An 18,164-nucleotide genomic window follows, 5' to 3' on the forward strand; every position below is an offset into this window, starting at 1 on the left:
TTGCGAATATTTCCTATGAGAACATCCAGGTAAATGGAACCACAAGGCCAAATTAATTTTGCAGGAGACAGAAGCAGGGAGTAGTTTGCCTTTCCCTCCCATGCATTAGAAATCCCTTTCTGGAAGGAAGGGACTTGAAGGTATCACACACAAGGGTGTACCTGTAAATAGGAGACAAAATCTGCTGTATGGATCCAGCTTTACACTGCTCAGAGTACAGAATAGCGTACATTTCTCACAAACCTCAAGAGCAGCATTTAGAGTTCCCTTTCACTGACCTCAGTGACACCAAAAGGCACTTGTAGAGGGGAAGAGGCCCCTTGTTCAACCTTGTATTAAAAGGTAATAGTGACAGTTAAATTATCCCTGTGGTTAGAATACACATGTGCATATGTGTACAAGGTGAGATTTTTTGCCAAATAACTACAGCAAAGTGTTTTGTGTATTTATGACATTAATGAACAACATGCACCCCCTGTGACCACAGGCACTAGAGAAGTCTGTACCTCACAGTTCTCTATGTCCCTTAACTATTGCCAGGGCAAAATTCATTCAGGAACCTCCTCATGCAAGGGTCTCACAATATGTAGATCTCCCACAAAAACCCAATTCCTTTCCACAAAAACACAAAGGAAAATTCTTGCCTCCTTCTCATAAGCCCTATCAAATTTCTATTAGTAGAAAACAGCAGATGCAAATTGGCTAACTGAATACTGTCAAGCCAAACAGACAAGGGCGTGGATTCCTCGCCATTCCTCTCAAAAACATTGAAATGGCCCCTCAGTACTCTACTTAGCATTTCACAAATCTTGCCAAAAGTTAGTATTTCTGAGAACATTACACTGTTGTCAAATTTTACTCAAACTAGCTGGTGATATGAAAAATTACTGGAAGATGACAGCTATAAGAACGGGCAAACGGATTGACAGATAAACTATCAACATGAGCTCCTTTCCTTAGGGAATCAGCTTAATAATAAGCATCAATATGACAAGAGGGTATCTGGTATTCATATCCCTGAATCTAGCCTTTCATTGCAAATCACTTCACCTACCAAGAAAACAAGGAAGACAGAAGAAATACCTTAACATTCTCCTCTGTTATGTACTTCTCAGCTTTGTCCACTGCATTCTGTCGGATCCGGTGAAGAAATGCCTGCAGAGATAAAAGAAGATTTATGTTCCAATTGTTTGATAATAGTTTGATTTCACTCTTTTGTTTCCTCTAGGTTCCCATCCACACAATTTGGCTGGTAACCTTTAAGACTGAAAGAATGTAAACATTTAGGAACTTCCCACCACAGATACCCCGGGCTGCACAGAGGCACTACCAAAGACGCTTTGCTTGACAATAACCGTCTTCTCTTTGTGGAAGCCTTTAGCTTTAATTATCTGTTACTTGCAGTAGACAACAGCAGGGTCCACTGGCTCCTCTGAAGGTTTCCCCTGTCTACAGGATGCAGCGGTTCGGTCCCTGGGGCAGCGTGCTTGGCCCACAGAGGTGTGTGTCAGCAAGGGACTGCAGTAACAGGCAAGGGACAGTCACACTGCTAGAGCTGAGACACATCAGAGCCACGAGCTGGGGCTAGGGACAAGTTCAACAGTCTCAGTATGCGGGGAAGGGAAATGGAAATCACCAGACTATCTGTGATAAACTGTCCTGTTCACTTTATTTCAGTGGGTTAAAAAAAGACAAAGCAATGCTAGAACTTTTCACTTAGGTTGGGTTTCCCCTTCTCTCAGCTCTGCACAACTCTGGCTTTAACAGCCAAATCAATAAAAAGCTGCCAGATACAAATGGACAGTGATCTGAATATCAGCCTGAAAAGCATAACTCTGGCTACTGGAAGTTGGGAAGACCTACTTGCATTTGCACTGAACACACCCACAAACCTATTTGATTCAGTAGAAAGAGTTTATAAAAGAATACTTCATGGGATTTCCATCTCAAGACTCCACTGGTTTAGCAACTACTGGCTAAAAGGCACTCCTGAACTGAGAGCAGGGGATTTTCCTATCCACAGGCATCAGCAGAGATGGAAATAGCTGCAGGAGAGACTGAAGGGCAACCACTGAGGACAGAATCTGCTGCAATAAACTACATAACGTCTGCAAAGAAGGGAAGAGAGCTTTACTCTCTGGTGCTGTCAGTGATTTCTAACTTGCCTCCCATACAAAGGAGTGAGCCCTGGGGAATGCAAGGATGAAAGAACTTCTCTTACCCACCTGAGAGAGTGAGGGAAAGTTGGTCATGTCTTTATTTAGGGCACAAAGCAGCTTTCTTACAGCTTGATAACAAAAAGCCTTTAAAAGCTGAACTATTCCTGAGCAAGGTCCATGTCAACTGGTGCACACTCCTCTTTTGCTTTTTCCCTTTTGCCTGCTGGGATTAGCAGCAGCTTACAACCTGTTAAGAAGCAATGCCACTGAACCAAACTTACAGCTTATGGAATGCCTTCATCTCTGGTGTTTTGCTTGGCACACAGTGAACATGTTCCTCTGGCTTTCGGCTCTAAAAGGGGCACATCTCTGTTCCAGCTAAGGCATTGCTCTCTGTCATTCATCAGCCATTCACACTTTACAGGGCAGGTACCAGTAAAAAAGACATTAATTAATGAAGCACAGAAACCCTACATTTGTTTTTAGCCCTGGATTTTCAACCCGCTTTTGAACAAATTTCAGGGACCATAACCACATTGCTCCTCTAGTACTGCTAAACAGAAAGATCTTGGCTAGATTCCAGCTAGATACGGAGAACTCAAAGGAGTTTGTGGGGACTAAGAAGTTTCAAGAATAGATTCCTGCATCAAAGGAACAGGACACGTGCTAGTGACAGAAGGGTTATTTTGTAAGGACTAGCCAGTTCATCCTGACAATAATCTGGCCAGGAGCTGTAGCACCCAGCAGCAGTCAAGGAACTGCCTGAGATGAAGTGTTCAGCATGATTCCTGATGACAGGGGGAATAGCTGCTGCACTCCCACTTCAGCTCTGGGTGTGAGAACTCAGCATTAGTAACCAGGCACCTGAGTCACACAAGGTGGCACATCATTCTAGAGACGCTCATTCGCTAACAGTAAGTCAGGCAGTGATTTTCCTTGCTTTAACCACAAACATGTTTGGAGACAACAAACCCAACTGAAATGATCAATTAATCTACATAATTAGCAGCTCCACTAGTGACTAATAATTACCTGCACGTCAGTCCCAGTATGAAGGGTCTAATAATAGAAAGCTGTATACAGGAAGTGCAAATCACATTAGTTGTTACAGGCTACTCAATAAAAAAAGTGGAGACTGTTAATCTAAAAAACAGCTTTTCTGTGATGCTTGTCTGAAAAGACCACATGATGTGAGCACAAGAAAGGGAGAAAAGAAGATAGGGAAATCAAATGAAAAATAAAAAAGGCATAGAAGCAGAGAGAGGAAGAAGGATGAAAGACCTTGAAGGGAAACAATCAACTTTGTATAGTCTTTCAAATCTCCTACAGCTTCTGATTTGCCTTCATGCGCATGGACAGCAGTCTATCCAGTAATAATAAAACAAGACAGTTACAAAATATTTTGGCCTTACAAATTTAATAGTCTACATTCTGAAATGCAATTCCCCTCAAATTAACAAAACTTAGTGGATGCAGAACAAGTTTGTTCCCCATTTTTCAATACCTACTGAGGTGCAAGAAGAATCTTTTGCAACACAGTAATTCAAATAAAAAGTATGAAAACCACAAGCTATTAAACAGCAGCTCACAGAGATAATGCTGCATGTCCTGTTCACATGGCAACACCACTTTCTTCCAAACCACTTCCTGCTTGGAAAAAGCAACCCTTTTCCCAGAGATGTTATTCTGACATTCAGATCAGCATTTCCCAAACTTCCCCAGTGATTTTTTTGCGCTGCTTGTTTTATTAGGGTCTAAGCTCATCTGTACCAGCACTAGCCCTCTAGTCACCTGGTGACACAGACTCCAAGAACTATTACACAAGTAGCGTGCAACTCTTTTGGGGGAAGGGAGTGCTATGATATTTCATGAGACCTATTGATTTAGCCGGAAAATCAGATTCTTATTTGGACCAGAACATCACAAAAGTGATGCCAAAAGAGAGATGGTGGTGGTGGATGAATATTTTAAAAAATTCATCCTATGAATTCATGCCTGTATCTTATTTACATTCCAAAATATTTTGTTATAGAAGAGGAAGTAGTTGAAAAGGTGAAAGCTTGTCTGGCCACTAAAGTTAGTGAGACATTCTCTCTGGCTGCTCCAACCTCCTCACACTCTATACAAGTCATATATAAATTCAAGGGGTCTGTTCCTTGGCACTTTTCACAACGAGCTTTCAGGGACTCCACAGTATAACCCTTTCCATCCGCAACACCTTCAATCTGTGCAGCAACTAGCCTCCAAGGAGATGTGGAAGCATGGGGGTCAGCTTTCTTAGGAGACCTTGGAGGTATGACCTAGGGACTCTGAAATCATTCCTAGGACACTGCAAGATGATCACAATCACCTCTCCATTGCAACCAAGAGCAGAAATCTCTACTGTGGCACACTGTTGGTTTCCTCTTCTCTGAAACTATCAGGTATAACTGAAACAACAACCAACTGCAGATCACTGAGACTGTTGAAGAGCTGAAACTGATGAACAGACAACAAAAGTAGGCTCTGCTTCCTTCTATCTTCTTGTTGTACCCTGGTCAGGACTTACAAGGATAACAATTTCACAAAGAGCAGAGATAAGAAGATGGCTAACATCTTTCCTCCTTATCCCCCCACACTGCATTGCTCCCCTGCCACTCTGAGTGCTTCACTGTGCTCACACTGGGCCAGGTCTGAGCAACCCAAGCTGTTTGTTTGGGCAGCAGAGGAAGACAGAAGCACTGGAAGAGCCTATGGATCCAGAACAAGAACAGGTCATGGCACAAGGCAGGGAAAAAATGGGAAGCCAGGCTGATCAATTTTCATACTGCTGACAAAGATTGTAAAGGCCCCATCTTCCATATTTATATGCTCAGTATTAGGAAAACAGTCCGGAGAAAACTTGTTTTGGTTTAAAAGTCAGTGGTAACATAATGTTTATTTGTGCACTGTAAGCTGTTGTCCCAGAGGTCTGCTATTCCCAAACTCAGCAGGCCACAGCTGATGCTTCTCATGTCAAGCATAAGCACAATTTATAGTTTGTCTTACAGTACAAAGTCTTGCACGATTCAAGCAAATCTATGACAAATTAGAATGAGCAGTGAAATGTTTCCTTTCTGCTTCACATCATGCTGGAGAAATTCCTTCCAATACAGACTAACAGAAACATACTACAAATCTAGAATGAAATTTAAATACAAAAGTTCATTTCATTAAATAAGTACTTTTTAATGGCCCCTCTTGTATGAAAGTGTTTTGTTTTTCTATTCACAGTGCTCATAATCCACTGTTTCAATGAAATCGCATTGTTTTGAGTGTTTTTGCAGCACCTCTAAACCACAAAAGCACAGAATATATTTTAAGGAAACAATCAGGTAATTGTTAGTTATTGTCACATGAAACAGTTGCACACATGAAACACACAAAGCAACTGGGATAACTCTTAAACGCTTTTCATATGAGCCTTGTTGAACTCAGCTTATAGCCTTAACCAGGGAAAACTAGTATTTTCCATCTTCTATGTAGCAGAAGTAACACAAGCAAAACACTTGGGATGAGGCAGTGACAGTTTGCTCATGCCCCTTCTCATAATTCATTGTTTAAGGCAGACACTTCCTCCAACATTCAGAAATAGCAAGAGACTTCTCACTAAACAGCAAGGGAGGCCAAGTGTGCCTGCCCCTGAGGGAAATGAAAAGGAGAACAGAAACAGACAGCGGTGAGGCAACTGGTCCCCATGATGCTGGAGAAGAACAACTTAAAGCACAATCCTGTAAAACCTGTTTCCTGAACAGCTGACTGGAATGTCACATTGCACTTAAGAGAAAAGTGAGACCATTTCATTCAACTCATTAGTGATCAGGACTGATTCAGAACAAGGGTCCAGGGATCTAAATGAGCCTAGAATTTTCAGAGTTAATATTAATAATTGCTTTACACTTGTGCCATCAATTGTTTAAAGCTTCTTGCAAGTGCAGATATCATGTTTCCAAGAAAATGTGTTCACAGTGACGAAGTAAGAGGTGACGTGAACAATAAATTCCAGCATTTGACCATCACTAGCATCTTTACCTTGCAACTACAGCACAGGGGTCATATATATGAACAAGAACTTGCAAGCATAATTTTAATTTCTCTTTTTTTTGATCACTTGAATTAGCGTTACCACTAAATTTGGCTGGTAGAAGTCTTTGCCTCCGTACCAAAAAACCCTATTTCTTTAGCATAGCAGCTCAAAGGTCCTGTGGGAACCTTTCAGCTTTACTGAAATAGTCTGACAAACTGAGTGTTTGCTGAAGTTCAAGTTTTCAGAGCAAATGCATCCTTGCTCATATTACTCAATTGTTAGCTTTGAACCTTGTCATTTTGATCATGTTCTTTTGCTTTCTATCAGATAAGCAGTTCATAAGCTAAAGCTCTACACAAATGACAGGAAACAAAAATCCTGCATGCCTGTCCCACATGTTAAATGCGGTTCTCACCTGAGGTCTGAAAGACAATGCAATAAATAATCTCAAAGTAACACAACAATGACTGCACAGGGCTATTCAAATCTTTCAGCATTTCCCTTCAAGGGTGTTGCTGGGCTCACAGCCTTGGGTCACCACCCAGCTTGGAATCCAGACACCTCAGCTGCGGTGAACCTGCTTCAGTTCTGCTGCTCCTGCCATGGCCTGCAGTGCTGTGCAGGTTAACCAACGTCTACTGCTGCCCATCCTAGAGTCTGCTGGATTTTAAAGACACATGAAGTAATTCTCAAGCAAATACAGATGACTGGTTTTCCAACATCTCTTGCTGTCCTGGGCAAACACCAGTACACAATGCAGAATACTGGGCCTGAGTCGGTTTTTCAGTTATGAAATTAAGTTAGAGTATTGGAAATCAGAAGCAACTCCTTTGACATTACTAGCATTACATATGTAAAATGGAGCAACACTGAAGCAACAGTACTACTTTTAAAGAGCCTATTACTCTACCTCTTACTGGAAACCCAGTATTCCCTCACTGCTCAATTACTGGCTGCTATATTAATATTTCTATAAAAGCACATTTTAAATTATTAGTGTCTGGAGAAGAAGGAAGAACTTAAGCATCAGATGACTTCATTATACTAAAATTCTCCTAAACAATAGACCCAGCTGTGAAATAGAGCAACTGCAAAAACACTGTACCTGTAGCTGCACTCTACAGGCAAATTAATTCATCAGCAAACACCTGAACAGGGACTTGCTTGACAGACAGAGGTGTTTAGTAAGAGGAAACAGCACCAGAAATATTTTTTATTGCCCCAATTTCAGGCTTCCTGTGTATCAAACTGGCTTTAAAGCCTCAAAGCTTATTGGTACTTTTTTTTCTCTATCCCCTGAAGAGGAACTAAATTATTAGCTAACCAAGGTGATTAATAAAAAGAAAAAAAAAGTCACACACAACATGGAGTATCAAATACTCTCTGCAAACAGCTCAGGCAATCTGAGGTGTAGAAGCCACACAACCATTTCACACACACAAAAGCACAGGAGTTACAGGAGGCACCATCTCTTCCCACAGAAGACTGCATGAACATCTGCAAAATAAGCAGATTCCATTTCAGGTGAAACTGGAAAAACCCTCAGAAAAGAAATGCAGCTTCAGTTGCAAAATTCAGATATGTCACAAGGGTAAGATCCTTTGACCTGAAGCATACTTTTGACGGGTATTTTTTGTAATTGTATAAATACATGTACCCATATTACAAAACCACCACTCATGCTGGCAATTCAATAAATATTAACTAAGCCTTGATCATGGCAACTTGAAACTTCTTCCCCACTTCTTAGTCTGACATATGGTGAATGCTGATAAATACTACATGAAATATAAAGGAGCAGTCAGAAATTCTGCTATTTAAAATTCATTAATAAGTGCATGTATGAATAAAATGTTTGAATAAATAAACTTGATTATTTCTTTAAATACTAGATAAGAGAAACAGCTACTGCTAATATGAAGTACATGCCTGAGATAATTCCAAAACTGATTTGTCCTGAGCCAATCCTGAATTTTAAGATTCCTGCAGTTATGACCACACTTGGCTGATTTATCTTACATCTATCCTGTCGTTGTTACACTGCCTATAACATCAAATCAATCACAAAATACTGGCACTGCACAGCGCTGGGACTTTCAGCTGTGCTTTAAGGACTTAGACATTCCAACTGCTTTCTGCTCACTTTGAATTTCTTGACAGAGGTCCAGCACAAAATGGCTTCTGTCAACAAATCTCTGGGGCTTAAGCGAGGATTCACCTCATCTACTCACAGCCCCTGAAAGCTGAAGCCTTCCCTGAGTTAGTGATCCAGGTTCCCACTACAACAGAGCAATGGGCAGGCAGCTTAGAGGATGAGTCACTGCTGGAGGAGGATGCTTAAGAAGAGAGGCCGAATTACCATCTACAAAGGCTTTCTCTTTCTGGGTGACAAATTTAGCTCAGACCACAGTCCTCTGCTGTACCCCTCTCACTGCATCGGCAAATACAAACTCCAGGGCAGTGAGGGTTACTGAGTCGTCTCTAGAAGTGAACCAGGACTGTCTCAGCCACTCATGGACACTTAGGGACATGGGGGCACTGCAAGTTGACACGTGCAAAATTCACATGCACGGACATTCTCAGCACGGTGGTGTTCTGCGACTAATCACAAGTGAGCTGATCTAGCAGCACTTCCCAGAAAAAGTCTTATACAAAGAACGCTCTAAAAAGATCCCGGACCATTATCTTCCCTTCCAGCATACTGCTGTTTACCCTGGAATTCTGCAACAAAAAAAGCCAGTCGAACCAAATTCATGCTTTGACTGATGGAGGGAGGTGGAACTGAAGGGAAGTCTTAGAGAAATAGGTTGCAGTGTTTCTCACTCCAAAGAGAGATCCCTTTCTTAAGGAGGAGCAGTTTTAATTTAAATTACAAAAGCCTTTTGTGAAGTGAAAGACAGGGTGGTGCTGCAAAGGGCCATTGTCTCTTCTCTATCATTGCCCTGACCTCTGCTAGTCCCTCCTCCCCCAGTCGCTAATATTTGCATTCTCAGACAGGTCAGAAGATCCCAATTCACTTCAGGGCCCCAAAAGCTGTATTTCTCACTGGTGAAATCCTTCAGGACTCATCGCTATAAATTTCTGCGTATCTCCTGTACCCTGACTTCTCTTGACACCTCTTCATGCTCTCCCTCCTGTGCATCGTTATCTCTATAACACTTTGAATAATCTCATTATTGTAGACTTTAAAAACCCTCTCCTCTTCGCTTAAGCATGCCCTTTTGTGAATATCTATACCTGGAAGATTCTAGCCCATTCAAATATCAACAGAAAATGTATTTGTTTCGATTTTCAAAAGAAACTTAAGAAAGCTACATGCATAATTCTCTCAATCCTTTGTAATATTCTCCCTTTTACTGGCCTCTTCAAGTCATTTTCCCTGTTCTACAATCATGAGATTATTTTAATAATTTTACTGTACCATGGCACTCTTCAAAATGCTTTCAGGACAAAGTTTGGTTGAACACTATGGTTTGCTTCATTCCACTTTTATGTAGAGAAATAAATTCGGACAAGTCTGTGTCTACTCAGTCTTTATGGTACTTTAACAAAAGTTGTTTCAGAAGTAAAGGCCCAGTAAACAACACATGCATTTTTCAACTCGTATTACTTACATTCACTGTGTTCATAGTGAAGAGATGCCTGCAGATTGCAACCTGTTCTACGTTAGAGATTCCAACTACTAAGATCCTATCAGCACCAGGGGATGTTTAATCAGGTTTCAGGCTCTATACAGCTAGTCTTTTTTGAGGAGGGAGGTAAAAGCATCAGAGAGACTAGAAACAACAAGTGGTATCCAAAAAAAGTAAAATCAAGACAACGAATGAAACTGCAGCAAAAATTAGAATTTCTTCAAATAATATTTCAAGATAACAATCTAAGCTGAAGAACTTTGCTATCAGAAAGACGATTCTCTTCCTCTTCTACTCTCTTTCCAGTGACGGAAATACACTTAATACATTAAACATTAAACAGACAACACAGAGGAAAACTTTAAAATTAAATCTAGTTCCCTGAAGCCCATGGAATACTCTTCTTTAGTTGCAACACAGCCTAGGACCTCACCTAACTGAAGGAGACCAGTTCAGCTGACTGCCATCAGTTCACTGACACTTGCCCTAAATTACCTGTGAATCTAAAGCCCACATAGCATTATCTCGGGTGCCCCACAAACTTCATCTACATTGCAAACATGTAACAAAGTCCCAGGATCTCATTTCGTAGGAACACTGTATATGCCCTGACGATACATACTTAAGATTGTCTCTCATAAGCCATCTCAGCATCAGACTTTGGATCTAAATATTGAGATTGCTTCCAGAGGTTTCCTCTGCAGGGCAGGTCTGTCTGGTGGAGCTGGGCAGCAACAGCTCAGCTCCTGAACGCGGCCGAGAGAGGGGTCCCGGGTTTTCCCCGAAGCCCCGAGCAGCTGGCGAACGGTCCCCTGTTCGGTGAGGCAGGTATCGATAAGGTCCCGGTAAAACAGGCGCTCGTAAGAGCAGAGCATCGCTCACGGTGGGAGCAGGCAGCAGGGGCCGGAGCCCCGCAGCGGTGGCGAGGTCCTCGCAATGAGGCCTCCCTGCTCAGCCGCCCGGCCTCAGCCGCCCTGCCTCAGGGCCCCGGCTCAGCCACCCTGCCTCAGGGCCCCGGCTCAGCCACCCTGCCTCAGGGCCCGGCCTCAGCCGCCCGGCCTCAGGGGCCCCGGCTCAGCCGCCCGGCCTCAGCCGCCCGGCCTCAGGGCCCGGCCTCAGCCGCCCGGCCTCAGGGCCCGGCCTCAGGGGCCTCAGGGGCCCCGGCTCAGCCGCTCGGCCTCAGGGGCCCGGCTCAGCCGCTCGGCCTCAGCCGCCCGGCCTCAGGGGCCCCGGCTCAGCCGCCCGGCCTCAGCCGCCCCGGCTCCATTTTTTTTGCAATTTTTTGCAATTATTTACACAAAAAAAAAGAGATGGGAAAAAAAACCGAAAAGCAGTTTTCACATGTTGGTTTAAAAAAGAATTAGACAAATGAACCTCACAAGTACACTTTCATTACTACCCAGAGCAGGAACACACGGTTTGGCTGAAGGTCCAGCAGCTGATCTGAGCTGGTTTTCCTAACCAATCTGCACCATTTTGTACTGGGCACCACCTGGGTGTTCACGGGAATGGCTCAGAGTTTTCCCACCAGACTGCGTATACTGCAACACAGCGAAAGCAAACTGTTTGCGAAAAACAGTCAGGAGAAAATCCTTAATTAATTATGAAATAAAATCCCAACATTTTAACAAAATCAGAAATCTCTCTAAAAGCAATGTCATTCATGGCCCCTTTTTTTTTTCTTCTCTTTCAGAAACAGCACTACAGACCTAAAGGCCACTATAGAGTGGTTTAGAGCCAACCTCTGACCACAGGGCACCTCAGAAACATCCTCAGAAAGCATACTCAGCTTACTGGGTCAGGGTTCCTGCCCAGCTTTACATATCTAGAACATTTGGGCTACTCAAAACCACACCTGTTTGGGGTGCCCAGACAGACCTAAACTCTTCACTGCACCCAATACTCAATGGTTAGCAGTCACATTTCCTCTCGGACAAATGGAAAATACGCCACTTTGTCAGGTCTAAGAGCTAGATGAGTCTAAAACCACTGCCTATCCCACTGCCTCAAGATAACCAGAGCTGGGTTTCATAGTTCCCTCTCAAATACATTCATTTTCTTGTGACAGACTGAAGAAAACCTCTCTCTCATGGCAGCATTCCTCCTCTGCACACATGTTCTTGCAGAACACAATCATATCACACACAGTCCTAAACTCCAGCTTCCTGTGAAACAGAGTGAAGAATGAGACCATTATATTTTAAACATGAAGGGGAAGTTGAGCTAGTGAAGCTTGCTGCAGCCCCTGAACTGAAGGGTTCCAGCAGGCAGACTGCCCTCCCCAGCCTTCCCATGGCCTCGGACCGGCCTGGAGGCTCTGCGAGGCCATGCTGCTGTTGCTGGTGCCAGGTCTGGTGTCCTGGCTTGTGGCAGGAGGGCACTGTTGGCAGCTGTTTGTAATCTATGCATAGTCTAGAGCAAAGCTAAAAACGTACCTTTGGTATATACACTTGCTCTTTCTTTACAGCAGTGCAAATAGATGGAAAACCTTAAAAGGAATTACTAAAATTTTATTTTAGAAGGAGCTTTGTGATCAAAACACGAGTTTGAAGTATCATGACGTTTTTAAATGAAAACCAGATAAAATTTGACCTTCCTTCATCTGAAGCCAACTGAATTACATTGCTAGGAAACATCTCTCCAATTCTCAATCTGTTTCTGCAACCTGCCCTTTTCTCAGTTCTGCCACACCTTTCTCCCCTGCCTTACAAAAACAATTATTAAAGCAGCTTGGGGACCTATCACCAGGACAGTCCTCTGGAAACTGAACTATTTTCAATGTAGGTATCTCATCTGCAGAGCTGCCATTAGGATTACATATAACTTTGTTCACCACTCCACCCCAGGCAGGAATTGTTCCTGCTGAAGAAAGGGCATCAGCATGCTGCCTACATGCCAGTGCACTGGCTGGTGAGTTTAGAAAACCATTCACTCATGCTGCCGTCTTCTCTTCTGCAATACTTTCCCTTCAGCTGCCTTTTCATTAGAGACTGACTAGTAGCACCTACAATCCAGCAAAGAAATTCACACACGGAGTTCCCTCTAGAGCCAGTTCTCCTGCCATTCATCCTATCTTCCAGTGCAGCAGCTCCCAATCCAAGTCCATTGCCAGTCACCTCTGACACTGCTGGCACTACTTCCCCAAGGATCCATCTCTATCAGTCCAAAGAACAAACCTCAAAATATGCTGCCAAGTTCAGGTGCATGCTGGGCCAAAGCAAATAGCTGTTTTAAACCTCATCTACCACATTTACACACTGGATTGAATGTAGCCTTTGCAAGAGTACCAATTGCATCTGTGAACTCAGCTGACTGCCAGTTACTGAGTGCTCACACAGAGCAGGGCTTTTATTTGTAATAAAATATTTAGAGTGGAAAAACACCACGGAATTTAATAAAAGAAACACTCGCAGACTGCCAGTGCCTTGTGGTGCATCTATGCAGATGCTTGGAATTCCCTACATAAAGCTGGAATTTAAAGTTCCAATAATTAAATAAATGTCTGTTTGAACTCAGTTTTGTATTAAAACAGTAACCAATTTTACTTCTACAAAATAAAGTGTGAAGTCCTGGATTATAAATAGGCTCCACTTGTGGATCTCTTTTCACAACTACTCTGCCTAAATAGCTGACTGTTCAGAGAAAAAAACACATTTAATTTGCATACCTAAGCACAACTGCATTAGCCAACTTAAAAGACAAAACACACACAAGAAGTTGAATTTAGACATCAGATATTATAAATAACTGTTGGTCATTCCCATAGAAAATGCAATAGATCTAAAAGCTTTTTAAGAATAAGTGTTTAGAAGCTTATAGAGGCAACATCTGTTCTAGCGACTGTTTCAGTCTTTGCACAGTAAAGGTACCAGGAAATTCTGGATGCTCCATCAACGTCCACATCAATACAGGATCCTTTATCAAATCCCTTTTTTATTTAAGCCATGTACCAAATTAAGGAACTGCGTTTAAACGCACTACAGATGGTGGACAAAGCAAAAACAGGAGGAAAACTGGAACTGCAATCCTTCCTTCTTTGCTAACAGCCTAAGCAGCATCTTGCTCTCTGTACTCTGGGAATCCCTTCTCCAAACTGGGAAGAGCCCACCGTCCTTTTTTCAATCTACTGACCTTGAAAGCTGTCCTGTGGTTTTCTGGGGAGGAAAGCTTAGACTAGCTCTGCTAGTCTTATAGCAGGAAGCAGAAGAGAAGCTAAACAAGAAATGACAAAAAAAAAATTCTCTAGGACACTTAACTGAACTTTGAAAAACCAACACAAAGCTCTGACACCAACATCCCTGACAACACAAAAGCAGCCATGCCAAAGCACAGGGCCTTGCTCTTGCTGTCAGCCACTTGGGACTGAAAGCACATAATGCAAAACACCCACAAGAAACATCAAGAAACCACAGCAGGAAGTAATAAGCACAGGATGTCACAAGAAGTATTTATATTTATTTTACTTATTCTTTAATGCACCTCCAAAAAACCTAAATTCTTCTTCAGGGCAGTGCTCTACTGAAAGCACCTCACAGCTGGGAGCACATCATCGCTATGGCTAGGTGGCTGTGCATGATTTGATTCTGATGCTTACTATCTTTTCAATGGAAAATGTAGTTTGTCATGCTATTAGTGCCTCCAGATTTGAAGGGAACCTATAAGCATTACAATCCCTTTATATATATTCTGGCAAGGCGGCTGGAGGTTTTGTTTTGACTTTTATTTTTCCCCTAATAGAACGGTCTTCGAGGCACTGCAAGATCCCTCGATGGTAAAGGGCTGCTGTCTGCGCAAAGCCCTTTTCAGCAACTCCTGGCGCTCTCCAGGTAGCAATCCAAACATTTGTTGGCTTCACTTACTGTTCTAAAAAGCAACATAAAGCAAGGTGCAATTACCCACAAGTCCGTATGCTACTCCTTGTTTTATTATTTCTGGCAAATGGGAGTAGAAAACAGTAAAAGCAAAGCGTTTGATTACTGTTTGCTAAATGCAGAACCTGTGCTGAACCTCTTTATTTTTTGAATACCACAGTAAAGCTATGCATGGCCATTTGGTTTGAAACTGAGCACATAAATTACTCCCTGCTCACTGTATTGACTCTCGGCTGGTTGCTCTTCTATCACTGGCATCATACAATAAAGAACCTGTTTCAAATGCACGTGCTGATTGCATGGGCATAATTCTACAGAATTAGGAAGTTCTAACCTCAGCCTTAAAAGTGACAGGTCCCTTGCTACTGATGGGATTTCTGGCTCGTTATCATACTGCTAATTTACATGGATTTTATCCTATCACTCCCAATGTCTTGTCAATTACTGATTGGAAAGGCAGGCTGGTACCTCACCTTTACCTTACCCCTTGCCCTGGGGCTGCCAGCAATGCTTCTAATTACAGAACTGTCACAAACCAAACTCCATCTTTGGGGCAGCACTCTTACAAGAGTGAACCACACACAAAGTGATGCCAGAAATCTTCTGAGATGTAACCCATGGCCCCTGGATCCACAGTACTCCTGGGCATTACAGTGCTGCTGGCACTTCATACAGGAGGCAGGAAGCTAATAGCAATGATTGTTCAGAATCTAGATGATTAATTATGGTGATTATTGCTTACAAAACCATCCCATTATCCTAGCATCCCCTTCAAAATCCACTGTTTTAAATGTTTTAAATTAAATATAACATTACTACTATAAGAAATAGTATTAGGCCTTATTACTCAAATGAAGTAGAGTAATTTCTAGGAAATGCCTTTCTTCCATCATAGATGATGTTGACATTTTTTATTTTCTAAGTATTTAATCTTTCATGTCTGAATGCTGAAGCGACAAAATAACCACAGGGTTATTTCAGGAAAATCTGCTTTGAGTGCTCCTTGGATTTGTTATCTTTCCTACAAAAGCTTAATAAATCACTACTAATTTGTAAGGGAGAGATGGTATGGTTCAAGCAAACTCTGCAAAACACTAGAATATTTCAAACACCTCTGTAAAACAAACAGAACATTGGTCATATTAATATAGGCAAAACTAAGTCTTTTCAGGTAATTATGAAAGAAACTTTCATCAGAAATTGGGAAATAAAGTAAAAAGAAATGCTAGTTCAGCTGGTCATGAACAAAGATGAAGAACTGAGGCCCACTGTTCTCATTCGAATAGCTTCACGATACCTATATACACATTTTACAATTATCCAAAAGGGTCGGGTAAAAGGAGGTACAGCACGAGTGACAACTTCCTTCCCAGAATTCAAACTTCTTTCCTTCAGCTTTTTCCAGAAACAGCAGAAGGAACAATAGAGAATATGGGGGAAGGAGACAGGCAGACCTGTGAAGAAGTGAGGTGTGTGAACAAAAGGCAAAATTTTCCTTACAAGTTTTCACATGGTGCCCTGGCATAAGATAGCACTAGAGTGCTAATGAGCCTGCACCTTGGGGGAGTGACTGCAGAGGTTCCTTGCTTAAAATTTAGAATAAACCTAAATTCTGTCTCTGAAATAACTGATTAATTTTGACCTAACACAGAATTAAATACTGTCTCTGACATGACTAAATAAGTGACAGTAACAATACAAGCACTGCCCAGGAACATATTGGCACACCTTGCCAAGATTTCTGCACCCCGTTGCTTCTTTTTTCACTCTTTGATAAAGCCAGTTATAAGATCCTTACTTTTAGGTCTGTAACGTGTTATAGGATGCTTTGTTCTAGTTTAGTAGCAAAAGGAAAGTAAATGCTTGTATATCAAAAAGTGTTTTTTCTCCTAATGAGACAGTTTTTTCCCAGGACTCACAAGGACAGGGAACACAACCCATCATGGCTCCATGGTGACAGCTCATGGAGGTCTCTCTAAAGACAGCAGATGTGCTTGACTGATTCGGATCTGGAAGGATCTGTTCCTCTTAGTCTTGGTGCCTTTGCATTTAGATCTCCAAATTTCATGCTAAGCACTCACCACCTACCTCTTTCTTAGAAAGACATTTAATATGGGAAGTCCCTGTCAGTAACACTCCACGGGACACAACTTGCATGTCAGACCCCCAATGCAACTTACAGCTAGTTAAAAAGGATTTTGATTTTATAGAAATGATCTGTGGCTTTTACGAAGGCTTGATTTTCCATATTAAAAAGTACACAAATGTGTATACATCTTCAGCTCCTCTAGCCCACACTACACTTTCCCTCTCCCGAGTGTCCAAGAAAGTATACAGGTAACAAAGGTGACCAGCAAATCACACCCAAAATAAAAGGAGTAGATTTATCTCATTACATTGCCAACAATGCTGTCAGGCTCAGCTCCCCCTGGGGCAGAGGCACAAGGAGACGCAGACTCCACTCTGCCCAGCTCATCGCAGCACACAGTGGCAGCGGGAGGGAGGCCCTGCCCGCCCCAATATAAAATAAAGGACTTCACACATGCGGAGTTTATCGCAAGGCTGTGTTTTTATGATCTGTCTCTCTCTCCCAGCAGGAGGCTCAAGCATGTCCCTGAGAGTGTGTTATCTCTACACAGGAATTCTCTTCACAAAGCAGGCAGATAATCAACAAGCTAGGCACAATAAATGGAGTTTCCCCACACTGATACTCAGCATTCTCAGCTGTAAGGTCACTTGAGCAAAACTATTTCCTCCTTGCCAAATCTTCTGCTTTTAACCCTTTCCTCCCAACACAAGACTTGTTTGGACTAAGAATTTCACAGGATGTATAAAGAAACATTTTTTTAATTTGCTTCTCTCATGAGAGTCCAGCTTAGTCTTATTCTTTGTGTTTCTTGTGTATTGTTTCTAGAGACTTCAGCCTTCTTAAAACAACATGACCAGCCTAAGAGAAGGGAATTACTTAATCCCCTAACAGAATACATGGCATTATTTAGCAAATAATATTTTTATATTGATGAAAAGTGATTGTCTTTCACTGTTGGGGTTATTTTTTAGTGTTCTATAGTCTTAATCTATCCTATTGTAAAGTTTTAACACGGAATGGCAAATGAGCAATTCCTGAATTAAAATCCCACCAATAAAATGGGGCCACTTGTAACCTAAAGTAATCCACCTACAGCCTACAGTAAATCTCTTTGGATTCTCCATTGGCATTTCTTCATTTGCAAAACATAAACAGCATCATTTATCTACATCTTTGACATGACAACATAAACTAATGTACAGATTTAGACAAAGCCTATCTATCCTATCTCTTAAGACTTGTAAGGCATAGTTCTTAAAAACAAAGACAGCAGCAGGTCCACCTCTTTCCTAAGCTGGGGGCCCCAGAGCTGGAGAAAGTACTCTAGATGGGGTCTCGGAGAGCAGAATAGAAAACTCACATCCTAGC

At 42.1% G+C, this 18,164-nt stretch overlaps 1 protein-coding gene across 2 annotated transcripts in view; it reads right to left on the bottom strand.

Annotated features, from left to right (window-relative positions):
- The window catches only part of PREX1 (phosphatidylinositol-3,4,5-trisphosphate dependent Rac exchange factor 1), a 113,562-nt gene that overhangs the window by 61,667 nt on the left and 33,731 nt on the right, over positions 1-18,164 (bottom strand). For both annotated transcript variants that reach the window (XM_059480682.1, XM_059480681.1), the window contains exon 2: positions 1,084-1,155. In XM_059480682.1, the coding sequence (XP_059336665.1) occupies positions 1,084-1,155 (72 nt within the window). The remainder of the gene's footprint in view (positions 1-1,083; positions 1,156-18,164) is intronic.

The sequence above is a fragment of the Ammospiza nelsoni genome, chromosome 12, assembly GCF_027579445.1.
Source record: "Ammospiza nelsoni isolate bAmmNel1 chromosome 12, bAmmNel1.pri, whole genome shotgun sequence".
NCBI lineage: Eukaryota > Metazoa > Chordata > Aves > Passeriformes > Passerellidae > Ammospiza > Ammospiza nelsoni.